The sequence below is a fragment of the Natator depressus genome, chromosome 14, assembly GCF_965152275.1.
Source record: "Natator depressus isolate rNatDep1 chromosome 14, rNatDep2.hap1, whole genome shotgun sequence".
Taxonomy (NCBI): Eukaryota; Metazoa; Chordata; order Testudines; family Cheloniidae; genus Natator; species Natator depressus.
The window spans coordinates 16,400,391-16,423,916 of record NC_134247.1 but is presented as its reverse complement, the minus strand read 5'-3'; the positions used below and the strand labels follow the sequence as shown (position 1 = coordinate 16,423,916).

Below are 23,526 nucleotides of genomic sequence, written 5' to 3'. Positions count from 1 at the left end.
GTCAATAGCAGTCAGCAGATTTTTACAGCTAATAAGGGCAGGGTGAAGGGCAGTGGCTTCAGCAGATATTACTGAGCATGCTCAGTTCGTGTGACCATACAAAAAAGCCACCTTGCTCAAATAAAAAAGCCTCTCTTCCGCCTCCCCCCCCCCCCAAAAACTATTTTGCAAACGCTGGTGTTTCAGTCCCACTGGGGTAACTGCTACACCCTGTGTCCCTCCCGCCTGCCCTGCCTAGGAGCCCCAGGTAAGCGCTGCACCCCCTCCCTCTGCATCCCCTCCCATCCCCAACCTCCCTCCCAGAGCCTGCACCCCCACCCCCAGCCTATACCCAAACTCCATTCCAGAGCCTGCACCCCCTCCCCCACCTAAACTTCCTCCCAGAGCCCAACCTCTGACCTGTCCTGCATCCCAATCTTCTGCCCCAGCCCAGGGCCTGCACCCCAGACCTCCTCCCCCCCACCCAAACTCCCTCCCAGAGCCTTAGGCAGGTGGGGGGTGGAGTTTTGGGGGGGGGCGGGTTGTGGGCACCACCAAAATTTCTACAAACCTGCCACCCCTGCAAGTTGGTCCAGTAAAAGAGATTACCTCAGCCACCTTGTCTGTCTTACTAAATTCCAGTCAGTTACACCTGTGAAAATCTGTGAAGGAAATGGGGTGCATAAAAAGGAAAGAACTCGGGTTGACTCAGATCTCAGGTTGTGTTTACAGGACTGGCAGTTAAAAAATGCAAGCTGAGCACATTTGATACGGAACAATCGAGAGGCAATAAATGTGGGACCCCCGATGCTATTTTTAGTGTCCGCAGAGTAGAACTGTACTTTAACATAAGGGGTAACATTTAACTTTTTCTTTCCATCTTATAATGCAGTGAGCTCTGTTGCTGTAGGGGACAGCAAATGTGATTTAGCCTTTTAATGTCTGTTACTCAAGATTTACATACAAAAAATGCCTGTTCTAAGTGCTTAAATTTTTATGGGTGCCCTGCTGGCCCATCAGGCAGATAATGTGAGTGAATTTAAGGTTTTAAGTGTGACACCATCCACCCTCAGTCTTAAAGTTGACTCCAATCAGAAAATTCTGCAATCTAATCAAGTCTACTGTTGATAATTCTAGGAAGGTAATAAAGTGGGCAGCTCAGAGTCTCCACCTGAGGAAACCCTCTCCTCTCTATTGCAAAGACTTTGACATGTCTCATTAAGAATGTAAGATTTCTGATTTCTCTCATGGCATAGAAATCTGCTTCAGCCTGAACCCTCACGTAACCCGTTAACTGACTTTCATGAGACGTGGGGCATGGCTATACTGCAGTCACGGTGTGCGATTCCAGCTTGAGTAGACATACCTTAGCTGGCTTGGGTACCAGAGCCATGAAGCTGTGGCAGTACTAGCTTTAGCTCAGGCTGTATATGCCCATCCAGAACCCTGGATAATTACTCGCAGGGCTAGAGCATGCTGAGGTGCACATTGCTGCAGCCTCAGTGCTAGATCAAAGCTAGTTCAGGTATGTCTACACAAGCTGCAATTGCACCTCGGGACTGTACTGTAGACATGTCCCCTGGTGCCTAAGTCACCTTTAAAAATCGGATTTAGGCCTTTTGGAAAATGTTACCCATGAGCTGCAAGTGCAATGCTGCTGGTAGACTGCATTTCCATTAAAAAGAACAGGAGGACTTGTGGCACCTTAGAGACTAACAAATTTATTTGAGCATAAGCTTTCGTGGGCTACCGCCCACTTCATTGGATGCATAGAATGGAACGTATAGTAAGAATACACACACACACACACACACACACACACACACAGAGAATATGAAAAGGTGAAGTAAGAGGCTAATTAAGATGAGCTATTATCAGCAGGAGGAAAAAAAACTTTTTTTGTAGTGATAATCAAGATGGCCCATTTAGACAGTTGACAAGAAGGTGTGAGGATACTTAACATGGGGAAATAGATTCAATATGTATAATGACCCAGCCACTCCCAGTCTCTATTCAAACCCAGGTTAATGGTATCTAGTTTGCATATTAATTAAAGCTCAGCAGTTTCTCGTTGGAGTCTGTTTTCGAAGTTTTTCTGTTGCAAAATTGCCACCTTTAAATCAGTTACTGAGTGGCCGAGAGGTTAAAGTGTTCTCCTACCGGTTGGAGCTCCCAGAAAGGGATTGAGGCTTAGTGTCTCCAGCAGCATTGCTTGCATGTGTATTTGGAGTTCCCTACTTCCCATGTACTGTGGACCGAGAGAAAAACAAGGCTGGCAGAAGTTAGCCTGCATTGGAGAGGTGTTTGTCATTAAACTCTGGGTATGCTGGGGGGGGGGGGTATTTAATATTTTAGCTTCAATTGCCTTGAAATTGGAACTGCATGTACTTTGAATGGCTTCCAAGGGTGTCTGAATTCATTGTTGCTTCTGTGGTGCCCATGTCCCTTGGTAACTATTTACAGCAGTGTATGTCTTCACGTTTTACTCCTGAGGACTGTCTTTCTCTCTGTATTTTCTTCTGGCAACTCTTTTTTAACCATCAGAAAGAGCTCCTTGAACCATAATTTTGAAAACCACTGTTCCATCTGGCACTCTGCTGAGTGACTTGGAGTGGGTACCTTTTAGAATATCTGGGGAACAAGGATACTTTTCCTTTCTTTGTTGGAAGCACCACTGTGTTCTATCTCTCATTGGAGTGTTAGCCTTTATGCAAATCTAAAAAGCTAGGGGTGAAATGGAAGAAAACTTGTAAGTCTAGAAGGCTCACCTGTAAGGTGAGTTGAGGCTGTCCCTTTAGCTTTCTAATGCAAAGCAGAAGCCTTTGGACTTTGGCTGTGAGAAGAAGGAACAGTCAAATTTACTGATATTATTAAAAGGGGGAGACAGCATCTTCCAACACTTGGATGTGTCCATCAGAAAGAAGCAGTCCATCGGAAGCTATTCAGTTTCATGGCCCTGTTGTGGCAGTGAAACATTTGTGGCATAATTGGGGACAATGCAGGAGAGGTTCAGGAGTTAGTAAGGGATGTTATAGGTCAGGATGGAGGTGCACTGGCAGAGCTGTGATGGTTTAAGAATACAACACTCAGGGGAGCTACAGGTCAGGATTGTGGTGTATTGGTAGAGCTGCCTGTGTGTGTACAGTACACACAATGGTTGGGGGACTCGGAACCAGAATGGCAAAGGTGGTGCAGATTGAGACCCTTCCTGCACTGTTATCTTGAGTCATTGCTATCAGTACCTCTCTGCCATGAATATTAAAAATCACTGCCTAAAAGATTAAGAAACCTTGTGTGGCTATTTCTATATTGTATCTTTGATGTTACCAGTTCCTGCGTTACTTGACCCCCCAGTTATTGCAGGGAACTTAATGCTGTTTTCTTCCTTAACATAACAGAAAAAGCACAAATGGACTGCTGAGGGAGGGAGACAACGAATGAAAGCTCTGTTTGTGAAAAACGTTTTCATCTTTCCTTAGCCAGTTCCCAGGTGGCAAATACATCTCCTGCATACAAAGCAATGTAGCAGGGCAGGGGCTGCAGAACTTAAGTGCTGGATTTGGCAATTGAGCTTTTATAGCCCAGAAGTCCTGCCCATGGCTTAAATATTTTGTCCTCTTACGCATCTTCTCTTTTTCTTTCTTCTCTTTCATAACAGCCGGCACAGCATTTGTGTGGGGGAGAGAGGAGAGTTGAAACTCTTTCAGTGAAGCAGCTGAGGTTTTTCCAGGCAATGATGCAATTGTGCTGCATTGTCCCAGTAGCTTTTACACACGAGTCTGCAGTGTGAGCTAGGGGAGTGGCTTTCTGTTTTTCCGGGAATTAGACACATGCATTGAGTATGCACATTGTCACTGGGCTTCATAGAGCTGCTGCGTGTAGGATTCCAGAGATTGCTTGACATTTTTGTCTTTTAAAACTCCTGAAAGGTTTGTTCTAACCTAATAGCTGCCTTTTGAATTCAGCCCCTTCTGTGCTACCTTTGCAGAAAGCCTCGAACAGAACATCTCTTTGGAAATCGCTGATGGAGGAAACTGTCTTACTGCTGCTATTATTAATTGACATTGCAGTAGCATTCTAAGGCACCTCTTAGGATTGGGGTCCATTTTTGCTCGGCATTATACAAATAGGAGAGACCTGAGGGATGATCTTAGAGATCCTCAGTAGCTGCTATCTTTGCCCCCTACGCTGCCTGATGTGTACAATACAGCAGTGTCACACCTTCATTGCGAACTAGACTTCACCATGACCCGAAGCCAAGCTCTTAAGTTGTAAAAGCTAATGACTGTCGTACAAAAGGAAATTTCTGTGTTTAACCCAGAGAAGCTACCTTGATGCACGTGCACTTCATTGAGTGGATTGTTCTGCCCTAACTTGGGGTTTGTCAGCTTCACTGTCCTAATATGTACTTGAACAGCAAGACTGTGCAATGTGTGTTTGTGAGATGATGATATGCTTCAATGGTGTGAGTTACTAACCCAGAATAATTCCCTAGATATTCACTTGCTGGAGTGGCCTCATTTCTGAACAGGACTTTAGAAAAGAAACTGTCAGCCCCAAGTACTTGCTGCCCAGTATTGACTTTGCAGGCTGTAGCATGACACAGCTTTTGTTATGGTCTCAGCTAGAGCTATTTATATATTGCCTTTCAGCGTTACTGTTTCTCTCTCTTCCACTGGCTTCACAAAACAGTACTTCTAAAGAAATGAAAATGGTAACCCTAGCTGGGTATGCTAGTAACTAGACTAGTGTCCAGGTCAGAATTTGGTCTTTTAAGCAACACCAAAAGCCTAGATCCAAACATTGCTGAATGTGGAGGTTTGCAAGCAAGCAGTATCCATTCTTTCGGAATGCTAGGAGTGTTTGGATTCAACCCCGCTGAGGTTTGAGCTGCAAATAGGGTCTGAACCAGTTTGGAGTTTTAATTCAATTCTGTCTCTGAAGAACTTAAACCAGAATAAATTATTTAAATCAAATGCTGCTGTTTTTTCTTTGTAGGGGTAAGAACTAAGGAGGTCAGGAAATGCAGAATGTGTGTGTTTGGGGAGTTGTTGATTCAGAGATATTCATGGGGCCCTAAGTGAAGGGGAAGGAACAGCAGGCTTTATTACACTAGCTCAGGGGTTCTCAAACTTAATTGCACCACAACCTTCTTCTGACAACAAAAATTACTACACAACCTCAGGAAGTGGTGGCCTGAGCCTGCCCAAGCCCCACTGCCCCAGGCAGGGGGGCCAAAACCAAAGGGCTTCAGCCCCAGACGGGGCCTGTAACCTGAGCCCCGCCACCCAGGGCTGAAGCCCTCAGGCTTCGACTTCAGCCCCGGGCAGTTGGGCTGGGGCTTCGGCCCCACGCCCTACCAAGTCTAATGCCAGCCCTGGTGACCCCTTACAGGTGTGGCATTGCTGCCATCCAGCCAAAGAGGTCTGGGTGTGTTCAGAATTTTAAACAGTTTCATAAATAAAATGCTGTTCAGAAGGTCTGAATAAATGTACATCTTTCCTACCCTTCGAACATATACCACAGGAAATGGGCAGGGTGGAACCTAACCTAACTTGACATGCTGTCTCATTTCTAACTTCCACAGTTTCTGATCCTGATATGTTTGGTTTCAGAGTAGCAGCCGTGTTAGTCTGTATCCGATGAAGTGGGCTGTAGCCCACGAAAGCTTATGCTCAGATAAATTTGTTAGTCTCTAAGGTGCCACAAGTCCTCCTCCCAAACATATCAAAAAGAACAGGAGAACTGGGTAAATCTGCTGCTTAAAAAACAAACAAAACCCAAGCCATTCATTGCCTCTTTTCAATCTAGTTTTACAGATTTGCTTCTAAAGTGTGATATATGTTCAGTAAAGTGTGTAAATCTCAAATTCTATGAGAGTGCGTACTGGAGGTAAGACATGCCATGTAGCTGATGCTTCCAAGCAATGAGACTGATAAACATAAATGTTTATATCTCATTAAGACATCCCAAGATCAGTCTGCCTCTCTCCTGACTTCTTGTTCTCGTATCGGCTGTTTGCAGCATGTGCTGCGTTTGAATAATTGTTCACAATTAGAGGCTAATGTAAATGGCTCTTCTGTAGTCACAGCAGCAGCACACGAGCCAACCAATCTGAAAATGGACGTGGTGGCTTTTCAGTTGACACATCTCCTTTTTGCTGTTCTGAAGCTGTTTGTAAGGTGGATTCTTGCTGCAAATTAGCAGTGAGTCTGCCCACACAACGTTCACTTAACTGGGGGCATATCTTTCAAAATAACAGAACAGCTTAGCTTCCAAGTGCATGTGTGTACTGGGGGAGGGAAATTAATCATGAACAAAGTGATATGTTAAAGAAAACCCTATCGTTTGTTTGAAAAAGGGTTTGGATGGAAAGAATCAAACATGGTTTGGGTAAAACATGTGCGAAGCAGGCCAGTGTTTTAGCAATATTTTTTTATTTATGTAGCACTCTTTCCTCCATCTCTCAAAGGTGAGTAAACCTAATTAGCTGTACTGAACAGATGAGGTAAAATATTTAAATATCTGTCCATGTTGATCTGACAATCCAATTTTTGTGTTAACAGCTTTTCTTTGACTTGTCCTAGGAGGTAGATCAGTTCGGGTGCAGTTCAAATCACTTTCTTGCTGTGTTTTGCAATGGTGTCTCACTTACCAGACGGGCAGATGCTAGATGACTTTTTATGATCAGATTTACTCACCAAACTGAGTGCTGGAATCAGAGCAATCCAGCACAAGGGCAGAAAGCCCTTGCATAATAACTGGCTGCTTCTCCCTCTGCTCTTAAGCCAGAGTGTGTGTACTTCAAAATTCTTTTTTGCTTCAGGTTGATAGATGTGCTAGAAGAAAGATTTGTCCACACCCCAAGGCAGAATGATATTTAAACCATAAAGTAATAGCAAAGGTAATGAATCCAAAGAGTCAAGACTTCAGAGGCTGAAAAAATTCCCCAACTCACTCTCAAAGCTCATGGCCAGATTTTCTCTTTTACAATAAATCTTCTCTGTTGTTCCAAAAATGTTTCCTAATACAATATCTGCGGATTGTCTCCCTGCCCTTCCCCATCCAGATTTTAATTGACACTGCCAAATAAATATTACCTTCACTTCTAGATGTTGACTCAGGTATCTGAACCAGACTTGAGGCTTCCACAGCTGTGTTCTTCAGTCCCATTCAAATCAGGATGCTATTACCAAATTGGCCTGGGTTTCTGGGCTAAGTAGGTGGGGTGCAGTACCGTCCCCCTGTCTTTCGGTACCGTCCGATCAGTTGTGGCTGGGATGTCTAGCCTTCTTTTCAGAATAGGTTCTTGGTAGGTTCTGCTGTTGCTGTGCCAGTGTTGAGACAGCCTTACCGTGGAAAAAAGTGCTGACCTATATACAGGTGAAATGGGGGTTTCTGCCTCTATACTAACCATCTTCCTCCTGTGTCTATCTCTGTAAACAGAAATCTTGTGTGTATTTTTTTATCTTAAGTAACATAGTGCCATCTAGTGCTGGTCTTAAGAATTAAAGGTTTCAGAGTAACAGCCGTGTTAGTCTGTATTCGCAAAAAAAAAGGAGTACTTGTGGCACCTTAGAGACTAACCAATTTGTTTGAGCATGAGCTTTCGTGAGCTACAGCATCCGATGAAGTGAGCTGTAGCTCACGAAAGCTCATGCTCAAATAAATTGGTTAGTCTCTAAGGTGCCACAAGTACTCCTTTTTTTTTTAAGAATTAAAGAGAACCATGATTAAAGAGAGCAGGTAGGAGAGAGACAACTTCAGTTGCCCTGCTCTTTTAGGAGAACACTTGCTTCTTGAACCTGTCCCCTCCTAGCAGCAGGGCACTTGATAGGAAGAGATTCGTTAGGTCTGTTTTGATGTGGCTTGGGTGGCTAGGCAGTTGATCTCCCCTTCCTATTTTTCGAATAAAGAATAGCGCTTTCATGCTCTCGTGCTGTCACGTGTTCTCTTTGTACATGCTTGGAAGGATGGATTAGATTGGTATTGGTAAATGTCAGTAAACTTCCGTTTCACTGTATATACACACAAACTGGTGAAAAGACATTTTCATTGATTGAAATATACAGATATGCAAACTAAAAAAAATGCTGCATGAGAACCTATTAAAGTTTTGATTTAAGGATATTTACTTTGTGTATTTTTACATGTGATGTAGACAGCTTGTGTTTTTAACAGTTATAAAACTTTAACTTTTTTTGAATCCCAGTGTCTTCTATCATTGAATACTTGTCTGACCCTCCCATAATTTCCTGCAACTGTGGAAATTTAAATTGCTAAAAATAAAAATGCTTACAAATATTGATGTTCTGTCAAAATTATAATATGAAAATACATTGAATTCTGCCAAATCTGTATTATATCTTCTTCTTTCCTCCTCCCCCCCCCCCCACACACATACAGAAATGTATGAATGTGTGTATGAATTAAAATATATAAACCCATATTTGGGGATGGGGAGGCAAGACTATATATAAAAATAGCAGGTCTTCAAAAGATCCATGTTTTCCTGGAGAAGAATGAATGTTTTTATAATCCTTTTTCTCCAGGAAAGCTCGATTTCCTTGCTATAGAGCACGGCATATACACAGTTTTTTATAATTAAAACTGATGCGTGAACTTTCTCTCTTCTGAGCTGCTGCCATACAGTAGTCTGGAAAGGTTGAGAGCCCTAATGTAGAGTACTGATCAGTCTTGTTTGCCTTGCCTCTGAATAGTTGCAACTGAAAAGACCCAGAGAAAGACAGCAAAATGGTTACCGTACTATGGGTAATATGTTGATAGGAAAGACTGAGTTTGTTTAGTCTGAAGAGAAGAGTAAGAAGGGACTTGAGCAACAGATACAATTTAAACCAATCAGATGCTCCGTGAATTTAAAACTTCCAGATATTTCTTCATGAAATGTGGAGGTCGCCTGTCAAGCATGCCATCTAGGGAGATTAGAAAGGCTGATGGTATGGCTGGAGTTTAAAAAGATAAGTCGAAGTGACCATCCTAGAACACTGGCAGTTATGCAAGGTAAAGACAGTATTATGGAGTTAGCTATTCAAATCTGTTTTTTCATAATATCTGCTGATCAGCTGTAAGTGTTAGGATTCCCTCGTCTCAATTCCCTCCCCCCTCTCCCCTGCATGTTATTTCATAAATGACTCTTGGTAGGTAGGAAGTGTTATGGAGTGCATATGGAGGCAGAATACTAAACCAGGTGGGCCTGTAATTCGATCTAACACAACTTGTGAGTGTTTCTTTGGGAGAGTCGTTTTGCAAACTGTTACATGTCTAAAGTGTAAAACACAGTTCATGCTACTTTGTTGTAATTGGCATGTCTTGTGGCTTTCTTACTGAAAAATGCCTACTTCGTGATGCTGTTTTCTGTGAAACTGATTGTCAGAAATTATAAACAGGTTCAGAGTCTGCTTCCCTAATGACCAGGGGAACTGTACTGTATTAAAATCCATTTTTAGTGGGGATTTTATAATACAAAAAGGGAGGGAGGCAGTTGGGGTACCTAACTCCCCTGTATGCATTTTGAAAATCTCCTCTGTGGATTATCCAGTCATTATGGAATCTTTTTTTACATCTGTTAAAGAAGCCGCAAGTGGAGGCATGTTTCTCTGAGACTGGTCTCCCACAGTGCGTTTCAAGCAATGACACTTTTTGAGGTAGCTGTCCACTGTCTGTGGGTGGGTGGGTGTTTTAAAACAACTGAGCCTTGGGCACTTCGTAAATCTGTTTAATTTTAGCAGAGCTCCTTTGGAATGGGTCTGCTGGCCCTGAGCATCACCTGAAGTCTCTAGTGTGGCTCCAGGCTCAGCCACAGAAGAGAACATGTTTACATCTGTCTCAGTTCTTGCCCGCCTGAGGTTACGTTTCAGTGTCACCTCCTGTAAAACAGTGTTTTGCATTGTTCACTTGGCTTTCTGGCCAGCTCCTGTATGCTTTTGAATTGATTTAAAAAAAAATTAAAATCCCCTTGTGCTTTAGGAGAATCATAATGTTTGGCTGCTTTTCACTTAAGCATGGAGTAAGCACTGTCTAGTGAAAAGCACTTTAGGACTTAAGTAGGGAGCTGAGCATTCCCAGATGATGGACCCTGAGAAATAGTCAGTTGGAAGGTTCAGGTTACCTTGTATTTGAGACCATTAATGCAGGATATCTCTGCCAAAGATTTTTGTGTTTAATAAAACAAACGCTTCCTACATCTTTAACAAGAGGCTTTCAGTTACAGTACTTTGAGATACCTGGGTGAGGGGCACTTTGTAAAAGTGTAAAGTGTTCTCTGTCCCCACTTTGCAGATTGGACAAATTACTGTGCCTCAGTTTCCTAAAATCACACTAACCCAGAGTCAGAGCTGGGAACACAGCTCAGATCTCCTATTCTGTTCTGATCTCACACCTTGGGAATCAGGAAGCTGCCTCCTAGTGTCTTGTCAAACACTTAGGGCTTGCCTACACTTAAAATGCTGCAGCAGCGCAGTTGTAGGGCTTCAGTGAACTCGCTACCTATGCTGATGGGAGTGGGTTCTCCTGTCAACATGGGCAACCCACCTCCCCGAGAGGCAGTAGGTAGGTTGATGGGAGAATTCTTCTAGCACTATCTAAACTAAGGTTTTAACTGGGTCGCTCAGGGGTGTGGATTTTTCATACTCCTGAGTGATGTAGTTATACTGACCTAATTTCCTTGTCTAGTCTAGACCAGACCTTAATCAGGGAGCGATCTGGAGCCTTATTCCAGGAGGGTACAATATATTTCAAATAGACTGTGGTCCTTTCAACTTCCTGATAGTAGAGCAGACTTTGAGCTTCTCACCTGGAATAGGTTGCAGGTGAGCCTCAGAGTAGATATTTGTGCCCTGTAGGAATAATCTGGAGATGCCACTGCCTATAACTCATCAACCAATCAATGGGGAGCATCATTGACTCTCTTGTGTAGCTTAATAGCTCCCAGCTTGTTATAATCTTCTGACTTCAGCCCCACTGGGTTATAAGATTCCAGTTTCAGGCAGTATTTGTTCTTCCCAATGGTCTGATTAGCTTCCCTCCATAAACCCCCTTCCCCAAATACACAACTACCACCCCCTCAGGACATGTTGTGTTAGGAGTGAAGCTAATCTGAACCACTTCTAGGATTGTACAGAACGCTGACCCAAAACCTGTGGGGAGTTGGTGACAGGAGGATTTCTGGTTGATCCTCTTAATGTTCAAAATTATCCACAAAATTTTCAGCTCTCCCAGTTTCTCCCACATAGTCATAGAGTTGAAGGGCAGAAGGGGGATTTATCATCTAATCTGACCTCCTATGTATCATCGGCCTCTAAAGCCACCCAGCACTCACTCACTAAACTCACCTTTCTCCCTTTTCCCTAATTTTTTGACAAATGTTTCCTGTATTATACAGTAGGGTCCATGTAACACAAGTGCCTCTCTAAAGCTTATGCTCAAATAAATTTGTTAGTCTCTAAGGTGCCACAAGTACTCCTGTCCCTTTTTCTAAAGGGAAGTAACTTAAGGTACAAAGGGGGAAAATAGAGCACAGGCCATGAAATAGAACACATGCTGTATCTCTAACATAACATTACTAGCTACACATTATTATTAAATCCCATTGGAAACTTCTGTTTCAGTAGCTCCTAGTGCTTCAGACCAAACTTGGAATCTTCACTGTCTAACTTTATGCATTCAGACCTATGTTTCGGGCAGCTAAATAGCTGTGTTAAGCACTGAAGTGCTAATTTAGGCACCTATATATGAATTTAAACACTTGGAAATCTAAAACAGCAGTTTAGCAGGATCAGTGTGGATTTTGGTGACTAAAGTTAGAAAATTTTAAAGATTGAAAATTCAGTCCCAGTTGCTGCTCTATTTAGCATCTTTAAATTTGGATTTAGGAGTCTCATTTTAGTAGCCAAATTTTGAAAACGTGGCCCTTATCTCCCACCCATCTTCTTGTGTGTCAGATGAGAAAATTATGGATCTAAGTGAGCAAGTCACCGTAAAGACTTGCAAGGAGACCCGCTCCTCCCATATTAGCCCAAAGACACAAAACCAAGGTCACTTATTCAAGCATTGTTACCTGCCCAATTTAGGGCTCGCTCGCGCACGCGCTCGCTCTCTCTCTCTCTCTCTCTTCCTTCCCCTTTGGGGTACAATGCCCCTCTATGGGTTAACGGGACCTTGTCCCAATAAAGGAGCCTTTATCACACAGTAAACATTCTTTAATTGTTAATAAATACATGTACAAGTTTATCAGCAGAATACACACACCAAGCATCTAATGCTCACCACTCCTAATAGAGCAGACAGATGTCTCCCAATGTCCAGTCAGGATCCGATCTCGTCCGGGGTTTTGGCTTCCACAGTCTTTGGTCTTGAGCTGTATCCCAGAGTTAAGTTCCTACAAGCTTGTTTCCTATCCCTCATTATATAGTTAACATGAAATTTCCCTTATCTATGCCATAACCAATTATTTTACTCAAAGCATAGCTATGCAAAAACACTAACCAGTCATTTTCACTATATGAAAATTCACATGCCTAAGACTGCCTACTCATTAGCATTTGTGGTTTTCAAAGTTAGTAAAAACTTCTCAAGGTCTACTTATCTTTGTTTCATTAGTGGAATACATTTGCACTGGCAAAACCTTATACTTTTTATTATCAGGAAGAAGCTGCAGAAACTCAATGATAGCTTGTGCATTCTCTCCCATTCTCATGACATTGAATATATATCTATCCCTGTTCGTAATGCTGCAGCTGATATTTTTCTATCTGTCTGTCAAGACCGAATTCTCCTGACTCTGTAGTTTTTTGTTTTCAACTTATGGTGGCTAAACATAAAAGATGGCTACAGGTTATACTAAGTCCATACACAAGAAGGCTGTGGGTCATGTCAAGGCCAGGCCTCTCGTTCTAGCATTTGGTGACATCCACACACTTTAGAATAGTGATGTCTGAATTAAGACAGATTGGGGCGGGGTGGGGGAGGAATAGCTTTTTTTGGAGGGGAGGTTGGAAGAAAGGGGTGGAATGCATGTGCTTCAGTGGATTCTGGAATCCCAGTAAAGATTTTTTTGGAAGGGCAGCAGATTGAGGAAGAAGGGTATTTATTTGCTATCCCTGTAGCACCTGGCCAGCAGGGAGAAGAGGGTTAATTACATTGAATAGCTTCACAGCTGGCTGTCAGAGTAGCTGCTTACTTGGGAAGGAAGCACTGCTTCTAGCACAACCCCCTTTGGAAAAAGCTTGGCTTTCATGAATTTTTAACTGTGGAAGAGGCATCGTGTTTGGGGGATGGAGTTGGAGGATGGGGGTAAGGGGACTGAAAGAATGAACAAGGCAGATTCAGGTCCTCGTTCCCTGGTGTTATCAGGGAGAGCGCTGCAATACTTTATTACCTGTTGCTGCAGTAGACTCTTTCCCAAATCTTTGTTGCTAACTTGATTTTTTTTCTCTTCCCTAGCCTTGGAACTACAGGTTTCCATGGCAACTTCAGAGGTGCTGAGTATATGATACCCCTTAAAAGTAGAAATGCAACATGGGGATGGTTGGCTATTTTCAACTGGGGCAGTGACCTGGAGAGACATCCAGAGGAAGCACATTAGTTTTTAATTTTTGATATGGGTACAACATGTTGATTTGTTAAGGTCTGCATTCTGTGCAGGAAACCCTGTTTGGAGGAGACTAAAACCATGGAAATTTAGAGCTAGGAAAAGTCAACAGACAATCAATCCAGGCTCTCTCTCCCCGGTCAGGACAGGACTAAATAAATAAAGATGAGGACTGAAATGGATGGTGACACAATAAAGCTACTTTATCCTCACTTAGCCTCAAGCTTTTCATGGAAAAGGAGATTCTGGAACAATGGTAAATTCTAAATGTAACTGATTCTTTCTCTCCTCTTCTTTCATTTCACTAACAATGAAAGCTTATCATCCCCCCTCCCCCGCACAAAATGTACTTGTCCACCCTTTCTTTAGGTGTCTGAGCAAGATTTACATGTATTTAGCAAGAGTGCTTGAAACTGATCTTTTAAAGGCCATGAGACAAGATGATGGCGTAGGGGTGGTGCAAAGCACCAGGCCATGTGAGAGGAAGGAGAAATAGCCATCAGGCCAGTGCAAGTCAGAATTGGCTTACTAGCATTCTTGTTGATGATATCATTTACTCAATTTCACTTCAGACCAAACTAATAGAAATAGTTGCAGTAAGATAAAAGTCGGATGGGAAGAACTGATTCACTCATCAAGCCCATCACCATGCCAGACAGAATGTAACTGTTCATATTTTCTAGAGTTTCTGCTAAAAGCAGGCAGTCTCTGCTTTGTTTTTCAGGTGTGGGAGGAAAATGCCTTGCATTTTCTTTTTATGAAAGGCTGCCATCTGCCCTTAAGTTCTAAAAAGGATCTTTCTTATTCTCTTCTCACTGCTGCTCCTCCATGTTAACATTTATATTGCCAGAGTTAATTCTCATTGCATATAATAAAATATGCATACCAGACACTAACTAGTGGGTATAATCAAGACTGGTTATTTTCTCCCCACCTTTTTATTGCAGCACACTCTTGTTCTGGTCATACCTGCTAACTACATATTATGTTTGTGTTACCTGAATTTTTTTGCTGGTGAAAGGTGATGGACAGCCTTGGAGGCTGGAGTCTCAGCTTGGGTAGCGTACAGGGCAAGTTGCATTCTTATTGTCATCCCTGCTAGTTTCCAAACTCCTAAATTGGAGAGCATCTCTGTAAGGGTAGTTCAATCTCCAGGACCCATTTGGTCAGTGGCTCCCTCCTCTGAGCCTACAAGAGGTGTAGCTGTGGTGCCTTTTTGTGATGTGGGTGCCCGTCCATTAGTAGCTGAAAAGAAACAATTCACTTCCCATAGGATACATTTGTTCTTAATACTGTTGCTTGTTTCTCCAGGTTAAGCTTGTTCTCTAGCTTGCAAATCTCACTTCATCCTGAGCAGAGAACAGACTATTCAGTATTATCATATGTGACAGTGTTGCCTGCTTATCGTGAAAACTTGTTCTGCAGCTGCCACTCTTCATGGTTGTCTTTTTTTTTTTTTTTTCCCCATGCAGAAATACTTTTCACTTTATCCCTGTGGAAACTGTGAAGTTAAAATATCCCATCACTGCCCCAAGGGGTGAAAAGGCAAATGTCATGTATTTGTGTATATATGTGTGCATGTATTTTCCCCTGTGTTTTGATTAGATAACAAGTGACCACTTAGACTCCTCCTCTTCCCCCCCCCCCCCAAAAAAAAAAAATCTGTGGAGAAAGTGTCTCATTCTGGTGGTGAAATTCCAAGCATAACCAAAGTACTAGCTTGAAAATTTAGTTATATTCAGAATGTAAACACTTGTTGATTTTAAGCATATGAGAGTGTGTCCTATTTCAGAAAACTCTCTGAGGACTTGTATCGCTTTTGTGTATAAAATAAACACACAGGTTATATTGTTTGAGTACCAACAGAGCTAGTTGTTCAAACAACAATCTCAATAGCATTTCTGTTAAGGAAAGATTTGCCATTTATGGCTTCAAAATAGATTGCTACTTTACCTGACACAATTCTTGGCACTTGTGACTATTCTGAATCATCCAAACAAATTGCTCTGCTTTGATCTGTAACATAGAGGGTGGCTGTCTGAGAGGAAATCTCATTAGCTTTAATGAGTTAAGTGGTTAAATCCCCATGTATCACAATGAGAATTTAACCCTAGCATATCTAGAGTAGTCTACAAAGACCAGTAGGTACTTTTTTAGAAGTTGTGTGTATAGTAACAAACAACTCAGGTTTTTAAACTGGAATAAATTGTTTCATAAATATCAGCTGTTAACTTGCTGCTAAAAGTAAGTGATTAAATGATTTATATTCCTCCCACCCTATCGTCAAAAAGAAGGGCAAAGTGTTATCAGACCTGGAAAGAGATGTTGCAAACTAACATTTCTCTGCTAAAATTAGGATGGTGCCTTTTTGGCTGTGGATTTGCTGCAAAGCTCAAAGTCAGGTATATTACACGATGCTGAGAGTGCTGTCAATCTGGGACAAAGCATCTGATTAGTGGAAAGACATGGCTGAATGCCACGGCTACTCAAGAATAGCAAAGCCAGGTGCCTATTCAAGGAATTGCGATTTCAGATTCCTACTGGCATTATCAAGGCATGTGACTTGAATGCAGAAGCCTCATCACGGTATTGATTTTCAAAGAGAAATATAGCAAATGAGATGTAGGTTTAAAAGTACTCTAAATATTTTGTTACATAATTTTAACTGCGGGGCCTGTACTTCAGTTGAAGACAGCATTGGTCTGCTCTGCACAAACAGAGGAGGAGAAGGAGAGGAAACTTGAGTGAGTTGAATATTGGGTATTCACGAAAAGGCACCCTATTTTTAATCTTTTTTTCTTTGATTTGGTTTTCTCTGGGATTTGGTAGCCTTCTGTGTAATGGCAGATTTTCTAAATATTATGATAGGATATCGGGTGCTGGAATCTTGCATGCAGATGTAGCACTGTTTTGCTCACTCATCCTGGCAACCAAACCAGGTGCATCTTACTGGCTACACTAGAGACGTATAAAATCGTTGAGCTTTGCTTAGGGCAGAGAGTTTTAGAATCCGGGACATAGAGACGAGCTGCAGACAGCAACTCTAGTGCATTGCATTATAGGAAGGCTCTGAAGATGGGGCTGTTTTTTGTTTAAGTTAACAGTGAAGAAAAATCCCAGGAAAGGGTGTATATTCAGGCCACTTTGTTCATGAGTTTGTGTGTGTAAACTGTTAGGAGCAGGCTGGGAACAATATTTGTTTACAACTTTTTATTGTAATAAGTTTCTGAAACGTTTAAGTTCAGTCACTCTTGCTTGACATAACATCCTGTCACCATTAGGGATCTACCAGACACTATTATTTATAACAAAGAAGTGTGATTTAGTAAGTAATGTTTAGTTTATGTTATGGTGTTTTTCAACACCAGTGTCATTGCAATTAAATTATTCTAATGCATGTTAAAATATAAGCGTAAATGGTACACTTTGAATAACAGAATAAGTTAATTCTTTAGAATATCAGAGTGCATTTTATGGTTGAGGATTTATTGGAATGTAAACACTGTAATTACCTGTGGTTTATTGTTAAAATAACTATGTACTTGTAGCACCTTTTTCACTGAAGAATTTCTAACCGCTTTACAAAACTTAACCCTCACTACTCCTGAGAGTTTGGGGGAGGAGATGAAGGAAATATCACCAACAGGCGTAAGAAATTAACATGCTCAAAGATATACAGTGGTAGAGCGTTCTGACTCCCAGTCCCGTTTTAACCATTCAACTCATTATAGTTAATTGTGTGTGTTACTTTATGGGTTTTCAGTAAAATATGACCGTACATAGTAGGATGTTTGGTTCCAGCACTTGCCCTTAGATTACACGTTTCTGACTAAATCGCTAATCCAAGCCTCAGGCTACAGCTTGGATTTCCACCAAATGCCAATGAAGCAGTATTGAATTTTGGGATAGAGATTGATGGGGAAAAGCAGTTCATAGCTTCCAAGGTCAGAAGGGACCATTTGTCTGACCGCCTGTATAATTTAAGCCATAGAACATCCCAAAATAATTCCTCGAGCATATATTTTTAGAAAAACATCCAGTCTTGATTTTAAAGTTGTCTGTGAAAGGGAATCCACAATAACCCTTGGCAAAAACAACGAGGAATCCGGTGGCACCTTAAAGACTAACAGATTTATTTGGGCATAAGCTTTCGTGGAGAAGTAGGGTTTTTTAACCCATGAAAGCTTATGCCCAAATAAATCTGTTAGTCTTTAAGGACTCCTCGTTGTTTTTGTGGATACAAACTAGCACAGCTACCCCTCTGATACTTGGAACCCTTGGCAAGTTTTTTCCAATGTTTTGATAGATGATGCAGTGTTAAAAGTTTGTCTTGAGAGTAAGATGCTAATCAGTAGTTCTATCCTCAATTCTTGTAGATCCCCAGAACACTTGCCCAAAAGGGCTGTAATGGTATTTAACACATTTTCAGGAATGAAAATGCTGTACAGACAATAGTTAACATGCCTTTTGCAACACCTCTGGAAACTATGTTGGTATTCCCGTATTTAACTGAGATTGTGATGTGTCTAAGGCTGCATTAGATCATTGGCAGAACTGGGGTTAGAATTCAGAAGTACCTGTCTCTTACTACTACATTTTAGTCCACCAAACCACATTGCCTCATCCCCTCCCTGCCTCAGTTCAGTGAGTTCTGATGCCCAAGGCTGTGTGTGAACTATTGCTGAGCATGTCATGGTTGTTCAGCTACTCCATTTGCTGCCACAGTCGCTTTGGAAGTAATTTCTAACTCATTACTGTAAAGTGCTTTGAGAAGCCTAGAGTTTGAAGGGGGATATACATGAACAAATCTTAGCCTCTGCTTTTAATGGTGTGTTCTGATACAAGAATTTTGTCTTGCCTGGGCGATGGGTCTGCTGAGTGAAACAGAAGGCATAAACAATGTCTTGTATATTGTAGACGATAACTTCTTAAAAAATTTTTGCTGCAGGGCTAGAGAATCTCTGCACTTGACTGGTTTTAAGGGGAGTGTGTGCTGTGATGGGAAAGCACAATAACACAAATCACGTCCCTAGCTAGTTAAGATGTGGCTTTCCAAGAGCTGCACAAGATGCTCTTGGCTAAATGGGGTTACCACAGAGTTTTGGGGTATTTTGTGTGTGTGTGTGTGTGTGTGTGTGTGATGCTTAACTGGTTAGATGAATAGTACAAGACAAAGGGAAACTGGCCTTTGTGATCCACTTTCACCTGTATCACCACCCCCCCCACAGGATACTGAAATGTGGATTGGGAGAGCCAGGAACTTAGTCAAGATTTCTGTGTCCTATTCCTGGTGTTGCAGCATAATTGATTTGCAGCAAAACTATGGACAGATCACTTAATTGCCATGTTTCAGAGCTACAAAATGGGCATAATGCCTGCCTTGAAAAGTGCTGAGAGGGTTAATCCAGTGCCTATAAAAAGCACTTTGCGAGCCTCTGCTGAAACGCTCTATATTCCAGAAGCATGAAGTATTAACAGCTAAATAGACCATTTCACTCACTTTGTCCTAGTTTTTCATCAAATGTCATCTGAGGTCACTAAACCTGGTCTCTTTTTTTCCCTCTTTTCTCCTAGCTGAAGCTTGAGGATCGCTCGGTGGTCCCTCGGGATGTGGTCAGACACATGAGCTCAAATGTAAGTGCTTCTTTTAAAAGATCATGATACTGCTGCATGGATATCTAAGACTGGCCAAAACACCTAAATTGAAGTCAGACACACCCAGAAAGCATCCAACAGCTTCATTTTTTAATGTATTAACAGATAGCAAACTATGGTTAGAAATGCAGTATCAGTCATAGTGCATAACTGGAAGAGATGGAAGCCTCTTGAGTAGGTGAGGCTGAGAATCTCACATAATTGAACAAAAAGCTTGCCTATCCTCTGAACTTTAAATTTGAAGGAGTCTCCCTGCACCCATAATGGTGAAACATCCCACATGGTTCATAACAATGGCCATACTGGGTAAGACCAAAGATCCAGCAAGCCCAGTATTCTGTCTCTGGCAGTGGCTTCAGAAGGAATGAACAGAACAGGGCAATTTATCGAGTGATCCATCCTCTGTCGTCCAGTCCCAGCTTCTGGCAGTTGGAGATGTAGGGACAGCTAGGGCATGGGGTTGCGTCCCATCTTGGCTAATAGGCTTTGACAGACCTGTTCTTCATGAACTTATCTAATTCTTTTTTGAACCCAGTTATACTCTTGGTCTTCACAACTTCCCCTGGCAACAAGTTCCACAGGGTGACTCTGCATTGTGTGAAGAAATACTTCCTTTTGTTTGTTTTAAACCTGCTGTCTGTTAATCTCATCGGGTGACCCCTTAGTTCGTGTGTTACGTAAAAGGGTAAATAATACTTCCTTATGCACTTCCTCCACACTGTTTGTGATTTGATAGACCTCTATCAGATCCCTCCTTAGTCATCTCTTTTCTAAAATGAACGGTTCCAGGCGAGGTCTACACTACACATTTATTTCCATATAGCTACGTCACTCGGGTGTGAAAAATCCGAACCCCTGAACGACGTAGTTATACCGACCTTAACCCCCGCATACACAGCACCGTGTTGGTGAGAGAGCTCCTGTCAACATAGCTACCGCCTCTCTGAGGTAGAGTTATTAAGCCGATGGGAGAGCTCTCTTCCATCAGCTTAGAGCATCTTCATTAGAAGCACTACAGTGGTGCAGCTGCAATGAAGCCAGTTTGTAGTGTACACCTGCCCCCAGACTTTTTAATCTCTCCTCATATGGAAGCTGTTCCCTACCCCTGATAGTTTTTGTTGCCCTTCTCTGCATCTGTTCCATTTCTGATTTTTCTTTTTTGTGATGAGGTGACCAAAACTGCGCGCACTATTCAAGGTGTGGGCATGCCATGGATTTCTATAGTGGCATTATATTTCTGTCTTATCTATCTCTTTCTTAATGGTTCCTAACATTCTGTTGGCTTTTTTTGACTGCTGCTGCACACTGAGTGGATGTTTTCAGGGAATTATCCACAGTGACTCCAAGATCTTTTTATTGAGTGATAACAGCTAATGTACACCCCCCATCATTTTGTATGTATACTTGGGGAATTGTTTTCCAAAGTGCATTACTTTATTACTTACCAGCATTGAATTTAACCTGCCATTTTGTTGCCCAGTCACCCAGTTTTGTGAGATCCCTTTGTGACTCTTCACAGTCAGCTTTGGACTTAACTATCTTGAGTAATATAGTATTGTCTGCACATTTTTCCATCTCACTGTTCACCCTTTTTTCCAGATCACTTATGAATATGTTGAACAGCACTGATCCCAGTACAGATCCCTGGGGGAACCCTGCTATTTACCTCTCTCCATTGTGAAAAATTACCATTTATTCCTACTCTTTTGTTTCCTATCTTTTAACCAGTTACTGATCCATGAGAGGACCTTCCCTCTTATTCCTATGACTGCTTACTTTGCTTAAGAGCCTTTGGTGACGCACCTTGTCAAAGGCTTTCTGAAAGTCCAACTACACTATATCCACTGGATCACTCTTGGTCACATGCTTGTTGACTCCTTCAGAGAATTCTGATAGATTGGTGAGGCATGATTTCCCTTTACAAAGCTATATTGACTTCTCCCCAGCATATTGTGTTTATCTATGTGTCTGATTTTGTTCTTTACTATAGTTTCAACCAATTGGCCTAGTGCTGAAGTTAAGTTTACTAGGCTATAATTACCAGGATCACCTCTGAAGCCTTTTTTTAAAAAATCAGCGTTATATTAGCTACCCTCCAGTCATCTGGTACAGAGGCTGATTTAAGCAATAGGTTACCTACCATGGTTAGTAGTTCTGCAATTTCATATTGGAGTTCCTTCAGAACCCTTGGGTGAATACCATCTGGTCCTGGTGACTTACTACTGATTGCTTTATCACTTTCCTCCAAAACCACCTCTACTGATGCCTCAGTCTGGGACAGTTCCTCAGATTTGTCACCTAAAAAGAATGGCTCAGGCATGGGGATCTCCCCCATAACCTCTGCAGTGAACACTGATTCAAAGAAATCATGTAGCTTCTCTGCAACAGCCTGGTCTCTCTCAAGTGCTCTCTTAGCACCTTGATCGTCAAGTGGCCCCTCTGACTGTTTGGCAGGTATCCTGCTTCTGCTTTACTTAATAAAAAGGTTGCTGTCCATTTTTGTGTGCTTGGCTAGTTGATCTTCAGATTCTTTCTTGGTCTGCCTTATACTTTTACACTTGACTTACCAGAGTTTATGGTCCTTTCTGTTTTCCTCTCTAGGATTTGACTTCCAATTTTAATGGATGCCTTTTTGCTTCTAACCACCTCTTTTACTCTGTTTAGCCATGGTGGTATTTGTCTGGTCCTCTTGTTGTTTTTGTTTTTTAATTTGCAGTATACACTTAGTTTGAGCCTCTGTTTATGGTATTTTTAAATAGTATCCATGCCACTTGCAGGCATTTCACCCTTGTGATTGTTTCTTTAAATTTGCATTTAACTAGCTTCCTCTTTTTTATGTAGTTCCCCTTTTTGAAGTTAAATGCAACCATGGTGGGTTTCTCTGCCATTTTTCCCCCTACAAGGATGTTAAATTTAATTACATTATGGTCACTATTACCAAGCATTTCAGCTCTGTGCACATCTTGGACCCGATCCTGTGTTTCATTTAGGACTAAATCAAGAACTACCTCTCCCATTGTGGGTTGCAGGACAAGCTGCTCCAAGAAGCAATCATTTAATGTGTCTAGAAATTTTATCTCTGCATGCCGTCCTGAGGAGACACATACCCAATCAATATGAGGATAGTTGAAATCCCCCATTATTATTGCATTTTCTGCTTTTGTGGGCTCTTCAATCTTGAGCATTTCATAGTCACTGTCCTGGTCATGTGGTCAGTAGTCTATTCCTACTGCTAAACTCTTATTGTTCAAGCATGGAATTTCTATCCATAGAGATTCTATGGTAAAATTTGATTCATTTTAAGATTTTGTTCTTTGACTTTAGGCTTTCTTTCACATATGGTGCCACTCCCACACCAGTGCAACCTAGTCTGTCATTCCTATGTATTTTGTACCCTGATATTACCATGTCCCATTGATTATCCTCATTCTACCAAGTTTTCATGATGCCTATTATATCAATTTCCTCATTTAATGCCAGGCACTCTAGTTCACCCATCTTAATATTTAGACTTCTAGCATTTGTATATAAGCACTTGTACGTTTTGTCAGTGTTCAGTGGTTTGCCTTCATGCGTGATATTTAAGCGGGACTCTTTTACGCTCGCCCATGGGGTGGCAGTGAAGGTGGTGCAGAATGCTTTTTGGAAGCAGCAGTTCGCGCGACACTTTGCCTTTACACCCACCTTGGTGTGTGCTGGAGCATTAATTAGAGACTGTGTGCCATAGGAGCTGACCCAGCATTGGAGCAACATAAGAGCTCCCAATACCATGTTGAGGGTAAAGGGTGTGGCTCTTACTTCTGGTGTCTGGACTTCAAAGGTTGGTGGGTTTTTTGTTGTGAGTGGGGGATGGGGCAAAGGTGAAGTGGGAGTCCCACACTGTATGAGGTTGGTACCAGAGGCTCTCCCGTTTTCCCTGCTCACCTGAAGCTGGGTTGGTTGGCTGTCTCATCTGCACATAGTGTTACATTTCTTGCTTTTAAACCTGTATATATCCTGCCTTTTCACATTCTGGGCACAGAATTCCCAAGCAATGTGCCCCTGGATTTAGCTCACATCTTGTCTTGTCCATCACATGCAACACTCTTGCTGTTTTGCAAGGGAAGACTTGTTTCATTATAAAGTTTAAGTCCGTACAGTAGTTCCACATACTGGTTGAATCACCTCTCTAGGTACTGCAACTGAGCCTAGCCAAATTAAAATTCATCCTGTGCCTGGTACCTTTTTACAGGACTAGCAGAGTCTGCATTGGAGACATATTACCATAAAACTCTTTCATGACC

The 23,526-nt window shown here is 41.9% G+C and overlaps 1 protein-coding gene across 1 annotated transcript in view; it reads left to right on the top strand.

The window, feature by feature from the left end:
• The window catches only part of UBE2O (ubiquitin conjugating enzyme E2 O), a 92,147-nt gene that overhangs the window by 30,816 nt on the left and 37,805 nt on the right, over positions 1-23,526 (top strand). The window contains exon 2 of the mRNA XM_074971878.1: positions 19,163-19,222. Coding sequence (XP_074827979.1) covers positions 19,163-19,222 — 60 coding nt within the window. The remainder of the gene's footprint in view (positions 1-19,162; positions 19,223-23,526) is intronic.